We start from the raw sequence: 21269 nt of genomic DNA, 5'->3' as shown, positions 1-21269 counted from the left end.
CCATGTCACGTAGTTTTCACATTTTTGCTTATAACTTTTAAACGAAACGTCGTATCACAAAACAACTCAATAGTGATCTACTAGACAATAACACCTTTCAAACAAAAGTAATAGCGAACGATTCGGTTCAGCCATCTCTGAGAAACAGGCGATAGAAAAAATCATTACGTACATACACACACACACACACACACACAGACATCGTCAAATCGTCGAACCGTATCGATTGGCATATGTGACTTGGCCCTCCGGGCCTCGGATCAATTTCGTGTTTTTCGACCAATTTTCAAACCTTTGTTATAGTATAACAAAGGTAAAAAGTTTGGAATCTTGATGTTGAACTATTGAAAAATTGAAAATAATGAAGCAAAATACATATACATAGATATGTAAATATTTTTTGATATTGTAGTAAGATTTGAGGCACTATTAACATTCATTTAAAAATAATCGAATTTTCTCAACCTGCAGTTAGTCTCAACAAATGCTGCATATAGCATGTACGCATTTAGAATCGTATTATTACATGCTACTATCGCTACACAGAGATTTACGTAGTACTGCGTCAGCCATGCGGTCGTGTCTTGTACACAACACCTCTGATTTTTTCGCAAATGAGTTATGAGGCATCTATTTTATCATGTTAGTATAGCAAACGCTTCCTAGATGATTCAGGGCGAGACGGCCGTAGGCCGCGAGTGTTCGCCGGCGACTCGCCGTCGGAAGCGTTTAAACGAGCGGTAGCGAATAAGGATAGCATATAATTGAGTAGGCCGAACTGTAACAGTTAAATCCAGTAACCCGTATTACTCTACAGTACCCTCCCGCTAATCCGACACCCAATAATCCGACGACTCGATAGTCCGGATCTTGCTAATCCGGAAACTTTCGAATTAAAAAACTACTTAGCTTCATTCAACCGAACACTGCCTTCAATGGGGGTCTTTATTTAGGTCAAGATATTACTCATTCCAACTAAATGGAAAGGGTAAATGGTGCTCCTTATCACTAAGTGCAATTTTGCCAGCAGCTCCATTTCTCATCACTCGTCTCAAAAGATACACGTTTTTGCGCTTATTTCTAAGCTAAACAGGAATTTAAAAGTATTTTATAGAGTAAATTGGTCTGTCTGTCTGCCGGGATGTTTCTTATAGAATCGAAAACTACTGAACCAATCGGCCTGAAACCCATACAAATGAAACACAAATTTCTGCATAACTCGAGAACTACTCAAGAAAATGAAACAAAATTTGGCATATGGGTGTTTTTGAAGACAAGAGTTTTTTCTATGGTAAATTGAGACCTCTCCCTTCTTTACAAGGGAAAATATGACTCCTCTCCCCTTTAAGAGGGAGGGCTTCCACGCAAATAAAATACAAATTTCGTCATAACTCGAGAACTAATCAAGCAAATGGAACCAAATTTGGCATGCGAAGGTTTTTGGAGGCAAGAATTTTCTCTACGGTGAATTAGGACCTTTTCCCACTTTAGGAGGGGGCCTCCTATACAAATGAAATACAAATTTCCTCATAACTCGAGAACTAATCAATCAAATGGAACCATATTTATCATGTGGGTGTTTTTGTAGGCAAATTTTTTCTATGGTGAATTGAGACCCCTCCCCTCTTTGCGGGGGGAATTATGACCCCTCTCCCATTTAAGAGGGGGGGCTTCCATATAAATGAAATACAAATTTCCTCATAACTCGAGAACTAATCAAGCAAATGGAACCAAATTTGGCATGTGAAGGTTTTTGAAGGCAAGAATTTTTTCTACGGTGAATTAGGACCCCTCCCCACTTTAGGAGGGGGCTCCTATAAAAATGAAATACAAATTTCCTCATAACTCGAGAACTAATCAATCAAATGGAACCATATGTGGGGTGTTTTTTTAGGCAAGAATTTTATCTATGATGAATTAGGACCCCTTATCTTTTTAGGGGAGGGGGCTCCCATACAAATGAAGTACAAATTTCCTCATAAGTCGAGAACTAATTAAGCAACTGGAACCAAATTTGGCATGGGGGGGGGGGGATTTTGGAGGTAGGAATTTTTTTTTGATGGTTTGAGACCCCTAGAGGGATAAGGGCTCTCATACAAATAAAACAGAATTTTTGCGAAACGCAAAAACTAATCGAACTCGAGAAATTTTAGACTCTTTCATAAAACATTAGTCAATAACAAGTTAGTAACAAAGCAACATTAGATGATTCAGGGCGAGACGAACACAGGCCGGGAGTGTTGCCGGCGACCCGCCGTCGGAAGCGCCGGCCACTGCGGGGCAGTGATGCCAGATCTCCGGATTTATCCGTAGTTCTACGGATTTAGAAATTTTCTACGGACCTACGGATCAAGTGCTCAAATCTACGGATTTTCATAAACTTTGCTGAAAAGGTTGAAAGTTTCATTTAGTGACAAAAAGTATGTGTACGCTACATGCAATGAATAATATCCCAAAAAGCATAACTTTATTCTTTCTGAGAGAAAGAAGCAAATACATAGAATACTTTTCTTTAATGAGAAGTGTATCAAAAATGGAAGATTTGCTTTATTGCTGTTAATAAAAACTAGCATTTTTCGCTTTGACAGCAGATATTTATAGTAATACTGATATTTTCCTGGATGAAGTTCGGCAAAATGGCTAAATATTTTCATTTTATTTTTTCCCACATTTTGGCAGCTCCGTAATTTGATTTCTGTAGTGCGATAGAACTTTAAAATCAAGCGAATAAGGTTGTTCTTTTTAATCAAGTAGATGGAATCCTTGTTCAATATGCTCTTTTTACGCGACATATAAAAACTCTTGGAAAGCGATGAAAAGATGACTAAAATAAATAGAAAAGACAACGAAGAGCCGACAAAACACAGCGGAATGTTGACGAAAATGTGAATAGAAGTCAATGGAACTGTGATGAAAAGATGGCAAAAATACGATAGAAAGGCGACAAAAAAACTGCAACAAAAAACACGATCAAAATGGGAGACATTTAAAAATTGTCAAAATGATAAAACGGAGAAAAGGCGGCAAAACGTCATAAAACGAAAGGACGATGAAACGATGGAAAAAAACATGAAAAGACGATAAAAATATAACAGAAAAATGACAATGAGATGCCGAATACGAAGAAAAGGCATTAAGGAGATTACAAAAAGACGGATAAATGATTCCGAAAGAGCAACGATAATTGGACGAACAAACAATGCAAGGTAGCAAAGAGACGATGAAAGAACGATGAAAGGACAGCAAATAATCGACCAACAGGCAGTGAAATGGCTGCGAAAATATATGACGAAGAAAAAAAACGAAAGCGAAAAGATATGAAAGACGACAAAAATACGGTTCATACGCCAAAAACGTTACAAATAGCGATAAAATTGCCAAAAAAGCCATACAAAAAGACGAAAAGACGGTAAACAGACGTAGCCTTTGGCTAAAGGTATTAGAGAAACAATTAAAAGTCAGCAAAACAGTGACAGGCTATGCCAAAAAAGTCACTAATGACGATGCCATCAAACCAAAAACGCCACAAAAAGCAATATAAAATGACAAACAAATCACTGAAAAGAGACAAAAAGGCGATAATAGAATACCAGACGTTAAAAATAACGAAAAACGGCCAAGAATCGTTAAAAGACAACACCAAAAACGACAGGTCAATACGGTGTAGTGGTTATCATTCACATCTCTCACGTCGAGGACTCGGGTTCAAATTCCAGGCCCACAGAAACCACGGATGACCCAAGCTGTTAAAGTGACTATAATTACATTAAAACAAACAAAAAACGACAAGAAGATGACAATAACGGCGGAAAAGATGACTGTAGTAGATTCAGGTTATCGCCCATAAAGATAAATTTGAAATTAACGAAATGATATTCTTCAGTGTAAATTATTGATAAAACGCTATGTAACGAACGCATCAGAAAAGGCCTTTTGTTGTCACTCTATTTATATGCACTCTAGGGCTATGTATAAGAGAAAGAGAGAGAACTGTCGAAAGGTTCTCTGTCATAGTACCGATGGTCTCCGAGTTGGCGGTGTACGAAACGAACTAGGATCATTCTGTTGGCTATAGTTAACACGGTTGGAAGCCGTTTTGTTACCGCTTCAATTGCCATCAAAATGGCTGGATACGACATGGCGCAGTCGGTTCCGAAAGGTGAGTATATCCGATATACATTGTACTTGTTGGATTCTAGTGGGAATAATAGAAAAATTGGTGACATATTAAGTTTATTGTTCCCAAAAGAATTTACTGAGAAAAAGGGGCGTGAGGACCCTTTCTGTGATAAAGTTGAGCGGTTGAGGACTCAACAGAATAAAAAGGCGAGAGGACCCATTTGAAAAAAAAAAAAAAAAAGAAAAGGGCGAGAGGACCCATTTTTCAAATGAAGTTGAGCGGTTGAGGACTCAGCAATGAAAAAAGGGCGAGAGGACCCAAGTTGACAAAAAAAAATTTGAGCGGTTGAGGACTCAAAAAAAACAAAATATAGTTATTTCTCGATGAAATTTGTGATAGTGCATCCTGATTTGCTTATGTTTATCGTTTATAGGAAGATCGATAGGAAAGCACAAGTTCGAAGACTGTTTCGGTTGAAATCATATTTCGGTTCAGTATTGGACATTATGCTTCAACGTCGGAAGCTGACAGTGGTGATCCAACAACCGACGGATTTTGATTTATCATAGAGATTGCTGACATTTACTGCACGCACACACTTAGCCGTGTATACGTATACGCGGTTTGTTTGCATTTCCAAATTTTTTTTCGCTGCGAAAAATTTTTCACGATTCACAAAAACCACTGATACAGTCGCACATAAGCAATCCTTATTCGTCATGAGAGTTAGCGCAATCGCTCGCTTGTGCGAATACACTGAGGAGAAAGAATTCGAGCAGATTACAAATGTGGTCGCCGAACGTGCAAGCGAACAAAGATTTACGTGGGGTCGCACTGAAGTTGCTTAATCGCCAGGGTCATTGGAGGACCTAGTTGATAGGGTCCGTGATATCGAGGCCGTGAATATGAATGGGGATTTCTATTATTTGAAACATGGCATGCCTGGTCAAGTAACAGTAGCGGCTGTTGGTGCCGAATACCGTCGCTGGTCCTTCACGCGGGGGATCCTTCCGTGATTCGATGCCTTGAGGATGATTTCTCGCGTCACTTTTGATTTCGTCCAATGTAACAATTCCACCATATTGAGAAAAACGAGATCGAAGTTCTTCGAATTGAACTTTAAATTGTTTCAAAATGAAATAATTTTCAGTCATTCACTCAACGTGGTTGATGAATAATAACATTCAATATTTAACGGAGATTTTAAAAATCTAATTTAAACTAAGCAGTTTTGGTTTATTATGGAAAAAGTTACATTGGACTGTTTACTATCTCATGCTGTACTTTGGACGGTTTTATTTTTCCAGGCTCTTGCACATAAATTAAGCGAGATCACCGTAAAATACGTGCGTTGCCGTGCTACGCTATTTTCGAGGTTAATTTTTCAATATTAGACCGCTTGTTTCACTTAAAACTTAAAATGCATAAATAATGCGAAAAAAAACTTTCACTTGCTAAACGTCCAATGTACAGATTGGGTTTGTTTTGATTTTTTTTGCACTTTGGACATCAGATGAGAACGACCGAAGTAACAGTCAGTCATTCGTAATTCGAATGTGCACATTGGACATTTTGATAATGCTAATTTTTTCACCTCAAAATAATTCTATTTGGGCAGGTGTTTTTGTATAACATAGAGTTTAAAAAGAGCAATAATTTGTTGTGATAAATCGGATTTGTTTACAATTGTTACATTGGACGAAATGAAAAGTGACGCGAGAAATCGCGAGATGGCATGCATTATTCGCCAAATTTTCTCATTAACTCGTTCATCTTTAGCATTGAACAACTTTTAAAATAAAAATTTTCTTCACAGTAAAATAGAAAACTCCCCATTGCGTAGCCTGATAAAATAAAGCGGATAGCATTTAAACATTCGCCATCATTACAAACCATTTCACCGAATAGCATTTCGCGGAACACCAATTCTCGGTTGACCATAACGCGGAATATAGAGTGTCGCGAAAAACCTTTCGCGGGATGTACAATTTCACGGAAAATCTTCGTAGAAAGTACCATTTCGCAGGGGTGACCCAACTGAAGGAAAGTAATACAGGTCGGTAGATCTGGGAAAACAAATAAACCTAGACAGAGGTGATCTCTGCGGGAGGCTGCCGCCCCCGCATCAGTGAGGCCAGGTTTTGTTGAAGAAAAATCCGTAGTTTTACCATCTGTGTTTTAATCACAGAAGAAATGGTTATAAATTATAAAACTAAATCAAATTTTAAATAAAACTTTTGATTTAAATGGAAGTTTGACCGACATTTGTTCTTCATATAAAGTGTTTCTCAGTTTTGCTAAAAAGTGACATTTTTTTTATCGCATATAGGTATTCTTGATTGCATTTGAAACAAATTAATACTTTTTTGAATCGAATATGTTTATGATACATTTCAAATTTCCTATATATTATTCAAGATCGCATAATCTTGACTTTCGTCATTCGCCTTTATTTTTCCGAATTCTTTCATTTTTCGTCGTTTGGTTATTTCGTATTTTGTGTTTAATTTTTCGTTTTTTTGTTTTGCTAAGCGTACTCGTCATTGTCGTATCCAGCCATTTTGATGGCAATTGAAGCGGTAACAAAACGGCTTCCAACCGTGTTAACTATAGCCAACAGAATGATCCTAGTTCGTTTCGTACACCGGCAACTCGGAGACCATCGGTACTATGACAGAGAACCTTTCGACAGTTCTCTCTCTTTCTCTTATACATAGCCCTAGAGTGCATATAAATAGAGTGACAACAAAAGGCCTTTTCTGATGCGTTCGTTACATAGCGTTTTATCAATAATTTACACTGAAGAATATCATTTCGTTAATTTCAAATTTATCTTTATGGGCGATAACCTGAATCTACTACAATGTTCCTCTTCTCTACTCTTGCAATAAATTTAACTTACTCTAATACCGATAGCTAAACACCTATGTTCCCAAACATTGTTAATAAATTATGAAAACTTCTCAACAATTACCGGTCATAGCTTTATTCTAGCACCTTGTTTCGTAACTACAGTGTAATGTTCCTGAGAAAATATCGGGTCAGTTTTGCATTTCTTTTGCTGACTCAGTAGTAGAATATCTTTGACATCACTTTTTTTTGCATCCCTCTGCGCAATGCTTAGGGGAACTAGTATTAGCACACAAACCGGAGTATCATCACAAATACTCCAAACAATTACGAGTCACTGAACTCTAATAAGGTGGCCCCATTCATCCTTAAACTAGGCAAGAAGTACATTACCCTCCATTTAAGAAACAATACAACTTCCAATGTGTAAAAGAAATGTCAAACGACACACTACACATTGCCCACCTCAGCTGTCCTATATCACTAACAACCCGATCTGTGCCTGATTCCTCCAGCTTCGTATCACTCTACATAAAATGCAGCAATCCTTCCGGTTGCGGCATTCAACCTATCGACATTTGTCAACCGCGGACTCTCCATTTGTCTAGCGGTACGACAAGCTTCCCCTTATGTGTCTCTTCATACCGCCTTCAAATCCCCCTTTCTCTCCGAATTAAGCGAGAGTGTAAAGCGCAACGGCCTGCATGCGGGAAACCAAATCTCGCGTCACTTTTCATTTCGTCCAATGTAACAAATGTAAACAAATCCGGTTTATCACAACAAATTATTGCTCTTTTTAAACTCTATGTTATACAAAAACACCTGCCCAAATAGAATTATTTTGAGGTGAAAAAATTAGCATTATCAAAATGTCCAATGTGCACATTCGAATTACGAATGACTGACTGTTACTTCGGTCGTTCTCATCTGATGTCCAAAGTGCAAAAAAAATCAAAACAAACCCAATCTGTACATTGGACGTTTAGCAAGTGAAAGTTTTTTTTCGCATTATTTATGCATTTTAAGTGAAACAAGCGGTCTAATATTGAAAAATAACCTCGAAAATAGGGTAGCACGGCAACGCACGTATTTTACGGTGATTTCGCTTAATTTATGTGCAATAGCCTGGAAAAATCAAACCGTCCAAAGTACAGCATGAGATGGTAAACAGTCCAATGTAACTTTTTCCATAATAAACCAAAACTGCTTAGTTTTAATTAGATTTTTAAAATCTCCGTTAAATATTGAATGTTATTATTCATCAACCACGTTGAGTGAATGACTGAAAATTATTTCATTTTGAAACAATTTAAAATTCAATTCGAAGAACTTCGATCTCGTTTCTCTCAATATGGTGGAATTGTTACATTGGACGAAATCAAAAGTGACGCGAGAATTTTCTACAACTTTTGCTTAGACATTATTTTTGAACAATCGATAGTTTTCGAGATACAATCTTTCAAACGTAATACACAACACATGAAAATATATACACCCTTTTTAAAAATGAGTCTTGAATCAAAATGGCGCCAAAACCTGTGGAAGGTGCATATTTCCTCCTATCACGTTTGTAAAGTTTGTAACACGTTTGTTAAGTTTCATCTAAATCAGAAAGGTTCAAAAAGGTTGGTCATTTACCTACTAGACTAATGTTCATTACTTAAAAAACCCGAGAAAACCCCCTAAACTTAACCTTCTGTTCTTATCCGACAGATTTTGCACCAGCTGTTAGGGTACAGAACTTGCACGGGGAGTGCTACGATCCTATTGACTCTAACAACCTCTTCCCCCTACCATACCTGATATTCGAACAAGCTTCCAAATCCATAATATGTATTATTAAATTCTGTTTGGCTGAGACGGCACAAATAAAAATAATAAAGGGCTGATAGTTATAAGTGGTTATAAGTTAAGCCGTAATACAATTTATTACCTGAACTGTCAAACTAAAAACAGCTCATAGATTTTGCCATTCCCTCAAATTTAGAAACGAACAGTTCGTTGTTAGTATGTGCACATACATAACGATTTTACAGTTACTAAGTTCTAAATCTATTTATTAATAAATTTTATACCTTTTTTTCTTCGAATCCCGAATCTAGCTGCTGAGAAAGATCACTGTTACTCGTTCTGCAACAACTCTCATTTTCTGTATCTTGGTCATCCTTACTGGCTGTATCCTTAGTGACTTTACAGTTGATATCTTCGTAATCACTGTCGTAACAGAAAACTATACTATCATCGCTACATTCAGATATTTGTCGCTGTCGCCTAAAAGACGCTGCAGAAAAGATATTGTTGATTGTTGCACAAATAGGCTTCTGCCTTGTTGAACTCGCCGAAGGTGTTGTATGTTGTACATCGTCTGAGAATATCACAAAACTGTCGTCACTTCCACACTCCGATATTTGGTCGTTTGACTGCGTTCGGGGTAAATTGCATACAACGTTGTAAACAGAATATTCAAATGCAGGAATAGTTGCGTTGAACAAAGAACACGCCGAAGCACTTTCATTAGTAATAATAGAACCTATAGTATGCTGTACTTCGAAATTAACATGCTGTATAGCGTCATTAAATTCTGTATCTGAATCTTGATCACTGTAATTTGCATCGTGACGATAATCTTCCAACATGTCCACTTGGAGATTGTGACGATTTTTTTCATGATGGTTTTTGATACCCATTTTGTATCGCATCTGCCTTTTGCGCGTTTTTTGATTTGTGGCTGAAAACCCCTTTCCATGCGTGTGTTGATCCATCCTTTTTAATATATTTGATTCATTCACGTTCCTTGAAGCATTTATTATATGCTCGCTTCCAAGAGTATTCTCAAGAAATGCACTGCGATCATGCTGTTCTGGAATTGACAGCTTAGCTTTTCCTGGTGTAGTATCAAAGACGGGAGTACTTATATTAGAGTCTACAGCAATATCTGGAACAAACAACAAGCGCTTGTTCTTTTCAAGAGAATCTAGTTGTAACTCAGCTGGAATAAGGATTTTAGCCATTTTAGTCATTTTTTGCAGTACATTTCCCATGATACTAAAACCTTTTATAACAGAGCCTTTGTTTGATTGCGGTTCATTAATCCTAATGTCGCTATCCTGCGACTTTGACTGCTTATTCGATAACATAGCGTACGGTAGATCAGAGCCAGGAAAAATTGATATCTCAGGTTTGTTAGTGCAGCTAGACGTCATCGTAAGGTTTTATTACTCTCACATATGTATACACCACACTTAAAGCGGATTTCTTTTGTTGTCCACAAAAACTGCTTTCCGAGGATAAGCTATTGCTATATAAGTAATCCATAAAGACGGGAACAACGATGGTTTCACTTTCATTCTCCCAATATTTTACGACTGTTTTATTTTCTCAATGAATATATATCACTTTGTTTTACACTACAATTCCAAACTTCAACAGAATCTTTTTTATACAACGCCATTTTGCCATTTTGGAGGTAACAATCGCAAAATTTATTTCGAAAGAAACCGGATTTTCAAATCATTTTACTTGACCATTTTGTTAAAATCATAGCGATATGTAGATACTTTACACAAAAGCTAAGTAAAAATCAATCGTGAAAATTCTGATGCAATTGGTTGCTGATATTGTTCAGAGTTTTGCGTGAGAAAAAAAGAAAGAGAAGTATTTTTGCTTTTGTCAACACTCACGCGTTGACAGTTCGACACGGGATTTCCTGTAAGTGCAAGCAGCCTACGAAATCTCGCGTCACTTTTCATTTCGTCCAATGTAACAATTGTAAACAAATCCGGTTTATCACAACAAATTATTGCTCTTTTTAAACTCTATGTTATACAAAAACACCTGCCCAAATAGAATTATTTTGAGGTGAAAAAATTAGCATTATCAAAATGTCCAATGTGCACATTCGAATTACGAATGACTGACTGTTACTTCGGTCGTTCTCATCTGATGTCCAAAGTGCAAAAAAAATCAAAACAAACCCAATCTGTACATTGGACGTTTAGCAAGTGAAAGTTTTTTTTCGCATTATTTATGCATTTTAAGTGAAACAAGCGGTCTAATATTGAAAAATAACCTCGAAAATAGCGTAGCACGGCAACGCACGTATTTTACGGTGATCTCGCTTAATTTATGTGCAAGAGCCTGGAAAAATAAAACCGTCCAAAGTACAGCATGAGATGGTAAACAGTCCTATGTAACTTTTTCCATAATAAACCAAAACTGCTTAGTTTTAATTAGATTTTTAAAATCTCCGTTAAATACTGAATGTTATTATTCATCAACCACGTTGAGTGAATGACTAAAAATTATTTCATTTTGAAACAATTTAAAGTTCAATTCGAAGAACTTCGATCTCGTTTTTCTCAATATGGTGGAATTGTTACATTGGACGAAATCAAAAGTGACGCGAGAAATCTCTTTCAACGCTGGCAAGCCTGGCAAGGCCAATTCGCGATCCGCGATGACGCTGTTGCTGTTGCTGATGTTTTTCAGGGTTTTGTGTGAGAAAAAAGAGGGGTCTTTTAGAGCAAGGGGTTTCCAACAGCAATGATTACTACGCACCTTCGAAAAAAGTTACTTTTGATTACTTTACTCACAGATAACAGACATCCAAGCTAGGCTTGGACCGTGTGTAAAAACTTGCAACGGTTTTTCGCAAGTGGCAATAAGCAGTATGGTGGCACTGCGATCACCTAAAATGTTCATTCGAAGACATGAGCGCAAAAGCAATTTGAAGCCTGCTCACACTAACACAAAATCTTATATAGCTGGGGGCCCTAGTGTATATTAAAAGAAATCGACACCCGCTCGCTCATACAGGAAACCCCATAAGGTACACATTCGCGACTACGATGCTACACCCTACACGATCTCTTGTATACATATTCGAGACTACGAAGTTGCTGATATTTGTTTGGTTTTTGTAAGAAAAAAAGAGAAGGAAGTATTTTTGCTATTGTTTTCCCACAAGTTTTGACAATTCGGCATGGGTTTTCGTGTAAGTGCGAACAGGCTTGAAAATTTCATTCACTTTTGTAGTCACGAATTCGCGTTGAAAGCAGTAAAAGAGATTTCGTGGCTGCTCGCACTTACAGGAAACCTCGTAACGAACTGTCAACGTGTGAGTAACGAAAAAATCAAAAATATACTTCCCTCTTTTTTTCTCACGCCTGAACAATATCAGCAAAACCGCGAATCATCGATGTTTAGCTTTTTAGCGAGAAAAAAAACAGAAGGAAATATTTTACTTTTGACATCACGCACGCATTGCCAATCCACAATGAGATTTCGTGTGAGTGCGAAAAGAATTGAACATCCTTTTTTAGTTTCGCGGAAGAGCCTGCTCGCACTTGCACGAAATCTTAAACGGGAAGATAAACAAAAGGAAAAAATATTTCCTTCCTTTTTTGTCATGAATAAACCTCAAAATATCAGCAACACTTTGCAGAGCTGCCAGATATTTTTTAAAAGAATTATTCTTTATCGAATTTTAACGCCGAATCACGGAAACAATGATTTTGTGCATTCTGTTTCATCTATTTGGATTTATATTGATTTCTAATATAAACATATCTTTTAACCATGCCGTATTTATAATATATGTGTACAATATGTGGTAAGCTGAAAAAAGCGGGATATCTGGCAGCTCTGCCCAACACCAGCTGCAGGTATCGCAAGCGGGCGCTTCAATCACTTAAGAGAATGCAAGTGGCAATAAGCAGTTAGATGTCGCTAGAGTCATTTTACACACGGTTTACGAAGCTTTTTGTTCTAGCTTGGATGTCTGTTATCTGTGCTTTACTGATTACCTCTGATTACCAGTAATCAATCTCTTGTGATTACTATAAATTAATCATGATTACCAATGATTACTTAAGATTATCATTGATTACTCTACTGATTACCATTGATTACCTAATTAATTCGTAAATGATTATAAAAGTAATCTCTGATTACTACGCATTTATACGCCTTTCTGGAAACCCCTAGTATTAGAGTGACTATATCCCGCTTACGAAAATTTCGGATGCCTGGCAGAAATCGAACAGAACCGGTCTTCATTTTTCGCCCGATTCTCTTTATGTCAAATATGACACTTTGAGGCAGGAGAAAAGTACAGACGGTAGATAATCTACAGACGCGCAAAGAGCGTGGCATAAAACACCAATAAACTACTGTACCAAATACCAACTACTGTATAGCTAAAAGCAATGGAACAAGCGCTTGATAAGCAACTATACAACAAAAATGTTCCTTGGGTTGTTCACTTTGCAAAATATGCGTCGTAATTCGCGAAGCTCCATGGAACATACCAGGTGATTCACGCAACTTACTGCTGATTAGAGGAAGATTGATCCAATTCTGACTAGTTGCCAAAACTGTTTAAATAATATAAACAAAAAAAAAGTGTTGCCGAATTGGTAATTTTTCGCTTTGCGCGTCTGTTGATTATCTACCGTCTTTGAGTAAAAACTGTCAAATGAGTCAAATTTGAGTAAAAACTGCCGGCGTGTCGCTACCTGCTGCGATGGTGAGAAAAACGAAAACAAATGTCAGATGCGGTACATTTCATAAAAAATTTTCAGTAAATTTAATTTTTAACTGGTTTTCGATTGAAAACTTTACTACATTTTCATCAGGTTTTGTAAGAAATTTGCTGTTTTACAAGTTACTTTAACTTTGGGTTAAAACCACTCAAAAAAAAAAAGAAAAAAAAAAAGTTACTTTAAAAACACTTTTAAAATAGTGAATTAAAAGAGCATAAATTTGAAGAATACTGTAAAAGTTAGTGTGGCGACTTAACTAATCGAACACAGTAGTGATCCTAAAGCGGTTTTTGCATATTATTGGAATGTTTTTCTACTTTACAAGATCCTTATGCTTGTTTTGTATCGGTTCAAGTCAAAGTTCTGGAGATTCTAATATCTTTCAGTCTTATCGAACCATGTTGCTCCGGTACTACATGAAAATATGAATCTTCTCTTTAGTTATCCTGTATCTTGCTTGCAATAGCCTGGTTTATATTAATTTCACAAAAAAAAAACAAGTTTTTTACCACTCAAGCACGTGGATTTTTATAATTTAGCGTGATATGTAACCTGTTTGTTGTCGCATAAATATATAAAAACATTATTTTCTCGTACATACTGTAAATAAACCACTGACAAAGTATATACCAAAAATAAAGTACTCAATTTTCTTACATTTTGCAATAAAAATTTTACTTGTATATTGTTTCACTATACATTAAGAAAATTAAAAAAGTGAACTTTTTTCCGATTCTTCAAGCAAACTGTCAACTTTCTCACCGTTCGGCTAGTTCCAAAGACCACCACCGTCAGCGCATAAGTTTCTGTCGTACAGGTCAATATGGAACATGCCAAAGCAGGTATAATTTAATTGTTAACCTGTTTATTGCACGCTTCGTGCTGCTACAGTCCGCTGCTGCTACCCTCCAAAAAAGGAACGAAAGCTGAATTGGTACAAAACCGGTTTTTATTCGAAACCTCTGGCAGAAATCGAACAGAAATGTGGCAGAAAAACCGAGGCGAAATTTCTGCCCGAATCGGATGTGTCATTTCTGCTAGTTTTTACGGATGACGGCGGCCAGAAATCCGGCAGAATGTCTGGCAGAAAAACTTTTTCGCTGCTAGATTTTTGTTCGATTTCTGCCGGACGCGCCTAAGCGGGATATAGAGTGACTACATACAGAGTGGCGGCAAGTCATCCCAAATGTATGCAATGCGGTTTTCCAAGGTTTTTCTTTCTCTTTCCTGCATGTGCGTTGGATAGGTCGTCTGCTCGATTGGAATGACACTGACAGATAATTATCATTCCAATTTTGACATTGTCGCCACTCATGTATCCAGCTTTTTACGCGCTATAATGGTGGCCGCTATAAATTGTGTTCGTAATATGCGAGCAATCTTTTTGACAACTCTGCATACATCAAATCTGGCACTCTTCTCTTGCAACACTACCGTGTTCTTTCTTTCGTTTACGTCAAAGAAGGAAAGCAAAACTGTGCGAAATGTAAACAAAACTATTGCCTTCCTTCTTTTGCGTAAACGAAAAAAAGAGCAACACTGCCGTACAGGAGAAGAGTGCCCAGTTTTGATGTATGCAGAGTTGTCAAGATTGTTCACATATTACGAACACAATTTATAGCGTCCGCCATTATAGCGCGTAAAAAGCTGGATATAGTTAGAGTGACTATATCAGGGGGCTGAAATGACGTCACATTTTCGTTGCTCATATGAAAAATGCGGCAAACGCAAAGCGATTTCACAAAACGAATTTAACTAACCATTTTCACAGTTTCATGTATTTCGCATCAATTGCCTGCCTGGCATTAGCTAAGTGATGCTAAAACCTTGGCTAAAATAAATTAAAACTAACAAAATTTAACAATTTACACATCCGACTCTGTTGTCAGCTTGAGCCCATCTATGAAGCTGTCAGCTTGGGCCCGCTCTATGTTGGCTACGTTTTTTTTGTACAGGTTAGTATTAGAAGTGTCATTCCCGTGGACTATATACAGAGTGGCGACAATGTCAAAATTGGAATGATAATTATCTGTCAGTGTCATTCCAATCGAGCAGACGACCTATCCAACGCGTATGCAGGAAAGAGAAAGAAAAACCTTGGAAAAACCGCATTGCATACATTTGGGATGACATGTCGCCACTCTGTACATAGTCACTCTAGAATCAAGGAAAAATGTCTTCATTAAATGAATTTTGCCTTCCTTCGACTTTCCGCCCATTTAAACTGCATGGTGAAGACATTGTCTTCACATGTCTTCAACTGAAGACATTTCACTTTTTTGTAACATAAATGTCTTCAAAATGAAGACATGTCTTCATTTCTGGCATCTCTGGTAACTGTATAGATAGAGTAGAATCAATATATATATATATAGAATGCCAGTGTCGCTGTTTTACTACAGGACTCATTGTGGTAAACATGATGCTAACAATCTGTATCAAGTCTGTGAATCGGGAACTTCATCGTCAAAGTTGCTCATTGTTATTTATCTGTTCTTTATCTGTGCGCTGGTTGGTGCTGTCCTGTCATCAGTGCGCTCATCGCTGTGTCTTCATGCCAGTGAAATGTTTTTAAACGTTCTTTTTCTTTTCGTCCGGATGAATTGAATCCCACAACTGCGCCCTTTTGCATCGATTTTTTCAGAAATTTGCAGCAAGCGAAGTTTCCAATTACTTTGCTTGGTAGCCGTATTTGAAATTTTAAACTGGTTGTCAAAGTTTAAAAAGGAGATTCCCCTTTTGATGAATCTCAGGCACACACACACATATGCATATATAATGTAAATACATTATCTGAACATGTGTGATATTTACCACGCGCACTGCAGCGACACTGGCATTCTATATATATTGATTATACTGTATATAGTCACTCTATCCCGCTTACGAAAATTTCGGATGCTTGGCAGAAATCGAACAAAATCAGTCTTCATTTCTCGACCGATTCTCTTTATGTCAAATGTGACACTTTGGGGCAGGAGAAAAGCGGTTCATCAGTTTTGCAGTTTCGGGCAAAAGGTAAGAGAATAATATGGAACATGACAAAGCAGGTATAATTTAATTGTTAACCTGTTTATTGCGCGCTTCGTGCTGCTACAGTCCGCTGCTGCTATCCCCAAAAAAGGAGGGAAAGCTGAATTGGTACAAAACCAGTTTTTATTCGAAATCTCTGGCAGAAATCGAACAGAAATCCGGCAGAAAAACCGAGGCGAAATTTCTGCCCGAATCGGATGTGTCATTTCTGCTAGTTTTCACGGGTGACTGCAGCCAGAAATCCGGCAGAATGCCTGGCAGCAAAAGGTATTCGCTGCCAGATGTTTGTTCGATTTCTGCCGGAAGCGCCTACTGTTTTACCTGACTCACTGCGAATATGCGTGTTATTGAAATAAAACGTCACCATGCGTTTTATTCATTTATAACGCTTATATCGCATTTATATCGATAATAAACGATTTTTTATAAGTTGTGTTTTTGTTATTGTAGTGTCACATTTGACATAAAGAGAATCGGTCGAAAAATGAAGACTGGTTCTGTTCGATTTCTGCCAGGCATCCGAAATTTTCGTAAGCGGGTAAGGCCAATGTGATATATACAGAAATCGAACAAAAATTCGGCAGAAAAACCGGGCGAAAATTTCTGCCCGAATCGGATGTGTTATTTCTGCTAGTTTTCACGGGTGACGACGGCCAGAAATCGGGCAGAATGTCTGGCAGAAAAAGTTTTTCGCTATAAAGTGACTATCCAGCTTTCCACGAGCGATAATGGCGGATATTGAGCACAAGTGGGCACAATCTTTTGACATTCATTGGAGGAGCGTTGAGTTCGCCCTGACGGAGTCACCATGGATACATTCATGATTCTTTGTTGTTCGAATGTAAAAATGTAAACATTGTTCAATTTTTAAGATCAGCTAAAGAGGAACATTATTGAACGGATAACAAGTTTTATGGATTATGGCTTTGCAGTTTTCGCAAATTTCAGGGAGAATGTCAAAATACGCAACGGAAAGTTTCTTATCAAGTCGAGACGCTGTTCGAGAGCTAACTTGACAACGGCATGACAACATGAAGTTAATGTTTGCGTTAATGTGTAATAATTCGAATGTTTAATTCGCACGATTGTGAAAAAGTATTCTGAGCCAGTGCCTTCAGCAAATGATGACCGTAAACCACTATAAAAGCACAGAGAACAGATTACCAGGTAATTGACAAAAAGTGTGTAAAAGGTTTTCATGTAATCTACGAGTAAACCTTCAATAGAGCACCCCTCGAGCAGTAAGTGGCAAACTAAATCTTGATGTCGCTGCCATCGCTGCTATGTAACTCCAGCACAAAGAAATATTGATAAAGGTACATGAATATTTTTTGATGCGTTTGGCAAACTATTGCTAGAGGGCGCTACTGACAGATTTTACACACAAAAAATTGATTACTTCCTTCGTGCCTGTTAATCGGTTCTCTGTAATAAAAGTTTGAAACCGTTTAGTTATGTTCCACTTCAGCTCATCTGCAAAATTAAACAATATTTATTGTGCTTTCCGAGAAAATATTTCGTTTTCCAGTTTAATATAGTTATGCGCAAAGGTAAATCATATATTATTGACAGTGTAAGCACGTGTAAGTTTTTTATGTTTATGCTCTTATTCTTTGCTTAGATATTGTCAATTGCAAGGAAAATTGTACCATCCAAAGTGCGATATCGCTCATAAAAGTGCTATTTTGCATTAAATCGTTTCGGTTTCTTCGGCGCACTTGTTGCTTGGAATATAACAAAAAAGTGCGCCGAAGATACCGAAACGATTTAGTGCAAAATAGCACTTTTAGGAGCGATATCACACAATGGATGGTACAATTTTCATTGCAATCAGCAATAACATTTGTTTTGTCCTATTACGTACAGACTTACAAACAACACAGTTACAATGTCTTACGTTAACCGAAAATGATGAAATTTAAATGCTGATTGCGTTTGTGAAAAATTTGTCCATGTTTGAACGGGCAAACACGAAGCAAGCTACCCTAGCATTCAGCTGATGAGCAGAAGAGAAATATTGTTGTTTTTCTCATCACTCTTGCGTTGACAGTTTCTTACGAGATTTCGTAAGAGTGTAAAAGAGATACTTTGACTGCGAGCAACCAGAACAGAGCTGCGCGCAACTGTTAGGCGCACAACTAAACCGACGAAAGATAAATTTTAGATAATAATCGCAATACATTTTTACACTCGAACAGCAAACAATCATGAATGTATCCATAGCAGCGGGGTGCTATCCCTATCTTAACGAACGGTGTTTGACAGTCGACTTAACGAAGGGCGCTATTTCAAGAAATGCAAGAAATAGCGCCCGTCTGACAGGTAGATTTGCTGCCAACCTTGTCGAGATGTGCTGAGATGTTGGCAACAAAAACATGGCACCCATCGCAAGCCCCTGATCCATAGTAACTCCGTCAGGGCGAACTCGACGCTCCTCCATCTCCAATGAATGTCAAAAGATTGTGCCCACTTGTGCTCAATATCCGCCATTATCGCTCGTGGAAAACTGGATATACAGAGTGGCGAAATGTCATCCCAAAAGTATGCAATGCTCTAGCTTGCTTATTTTCTTTCTCTTTTCTGCATACGCGTTGGATTGGTCGTCTGCTCGATTGGAATGACACTGACAGATAATTAGAAGGGACTGGCAACCCTATCCCTACTCAATGTGTTTGACAGTAGCCAACATCTACCGGCGGCGTGGGTATTATTTGCAAAAATCTGGCTAAGATTTGAAAATACTACCCGTCTGCCAGCATACCGGCTTTGCAGAGTGAAACGAACAGAACGCATAGCGGTGTCATACTGTTTCATTTACGCAAATGGTTAGATGTTGATTCCAAAAACATGGCTGCCTAGCAGGACCGTGGATAATTATCATTCCAATTTTGACATTCCCGCTTAGGCGCGTCCGGCAGAAATCGAACAAAAATCTGGCAGCGAAAAACTTTTTCTGCCAGACATTCTGCCGGATTTCTGGCCGCCGTTACCCGTGAAAACTAGTATAGAAATGACACATCCGATTCGGGCAGAAATTTCGCCTCGGTTTTTCTGCCGGATTTCTGTTTGATTTCTGCCAGAGGTTTCGAATAAAAACCGGGTTTGCACCAATTCAGCTTTCCCTCCTTTTTTGGAGGGTAGCAGCAGCGAACTGTAGCAGCACGAAGCGTGCAATAAACAGGTTAACAATTAAATTATGCCTGCTTTGTCATGTTACATATCATTCTCTTACTTTTTGCCCGAAACTGCAAAATTGCTGAACCGCTTTTCTCCTGCCTCAAAGTGTCACATTTTAATAAAGAGAATCGGGCGAAAAATGAAGACTGGTTCTGTTCGATTTCTGCCAGGCATCCGAAATTTTCATAAGCGAGTTGTCGCCATTCTATATATATCAACCCATCGACATCTCTATATCGAACTGCAGTAAACGTCAGCGACAGCATGTTCGGGACTCAAAATTTGACAGCGGGCCCAAATCAGACTGCTGGCAGTTGAGTGAAACTCAGTGCTGACATGCTATCTCATTTTCGCACACACGAGATGTTGGCGGCGAAAACATGGTTGTCTGCCGATGGGGTGATATAGTCACTCTACACAGCCTTTGTCCGCAAAATTTTGACAATTTCACACCCCTGGATTTTTCGCGCTTTTTTTCTTGTCCAGGAATAGACCAAATCAAGGTGACGTCATCTGGCAGATATACTGGCGCCCTTGTTTACAAACAGACCGCAGAGTCCAAAAAAGTTTCAGCTGTTAAACGGCAAGTTTGTTGTTTTAAACAGCATTAGGATAAATTTAAAACGCCATTATGCCTTTAAAATGTTAAAACACACGCTACATTCGCTATAAACGAAAAGGAAAATTTTCCAAAATGTAAACAAGGGCGCAAACAAACTTGCTGTTTAAACAGTTGAAACTTTTTTGGATTCTGCGGTCTGTTTGTAAACAAGGGCGCTGTCGTGTCCGTCGGTTATTTTCAACCTTTTCAACCGAGTCCTTACGGAACAACGTCCGTCAAAGTCTACGTTCGTCCAAAAACTGACTCTTGCTTGGAGCATGCTATATCATGCCACAGTATGCGTAAGTCTCATATTGAACGATTCATTTCTCTCCTTGTCTCTTATCGTTCGTGTGACGGTATTCTTCCTATGCAAGGGGTTTCAGTTACACTCAAGTAAATAATTCAGTTTCATTAGATTTGTTTTACGCTGATTCATCTAGCTCGGCTCGTTCCCTACATTCACCCCCTCCTCTACTCTTCTGATTAATTAACCAAAAAAATCTCATGACCATCATCATTTTTGACATCAGCATCGTTTTCATCATAACCACTATCAATTTCGTCATTACCATTATAATTACCATTTCCATCATCATAATTATAATCGTTAACATAATTAAAATCATCAACATCATCAAAACGTTCAAAATTATCATCATTTACGCCATCGAAATAATTAAAATTAACATCGTCATCAAATAGTTATCATTATCTAAATCCTCAACATTATCCACGACATCAAAACCATCAGCATCATCAAAATGATAATCATCCATTTCAACAAAACTAACATCATTAAAATAACCGTCAATATCGTCTGCATATTTTTTGACATCATCATTTACGTCATTATCACTATCATTTTTATCATTATCGTCATCATTTTCTATCATCAATACTATCATTATCGTCATTACCATCATCATTTTCGTTATTACCCTCA

General features: G+C 37.8%; 1 protein-coding gene across 1 annotated transcript in view; it reads right to left on the bottom strand.

The window, feature by feature from the left end:
• The window catches only part of LOC128735014 (uncharacterized), a 37528-nt gene extending 26985 nt beyond the window's left edge, over positions 1 to 10543 (bottom strand). Inside the window, exon 1 of the mRNA XM_053829465.1 lies at positions 9046 to 10543. Within this exon, the coding sequence (XP_053685440.1) occupies positions 9046 to 10173 (1128 nt within the window). The 5' untranslated portion in view covers positions 10174 to 10543. The remainder of the gene's footprint in view (positions 1 to 9045) is intronic.
• Between the last annotated feature and the right edge of the window lie 10726 nt (positions 10544 to 21269).

This window comes from Sabethes cyaneus, chromosome 2 (genome assembly GCF_943734655.1).
Source record: "Sabethes cyaneus chromosome 2, idSabCyanKW18_F2, whole genome shotgun sequence".
Lineage (NCBI taxonomy): Eukaryota > Metazoa > Arthropoda > Insecta > Diptera > Culicidae > Sabethes > Sabethes cyaneus.
Note: the sequence above shows the minus strand (reverse complement) of the source record. Positions and strands in the feature narration are given on the sequence as shown.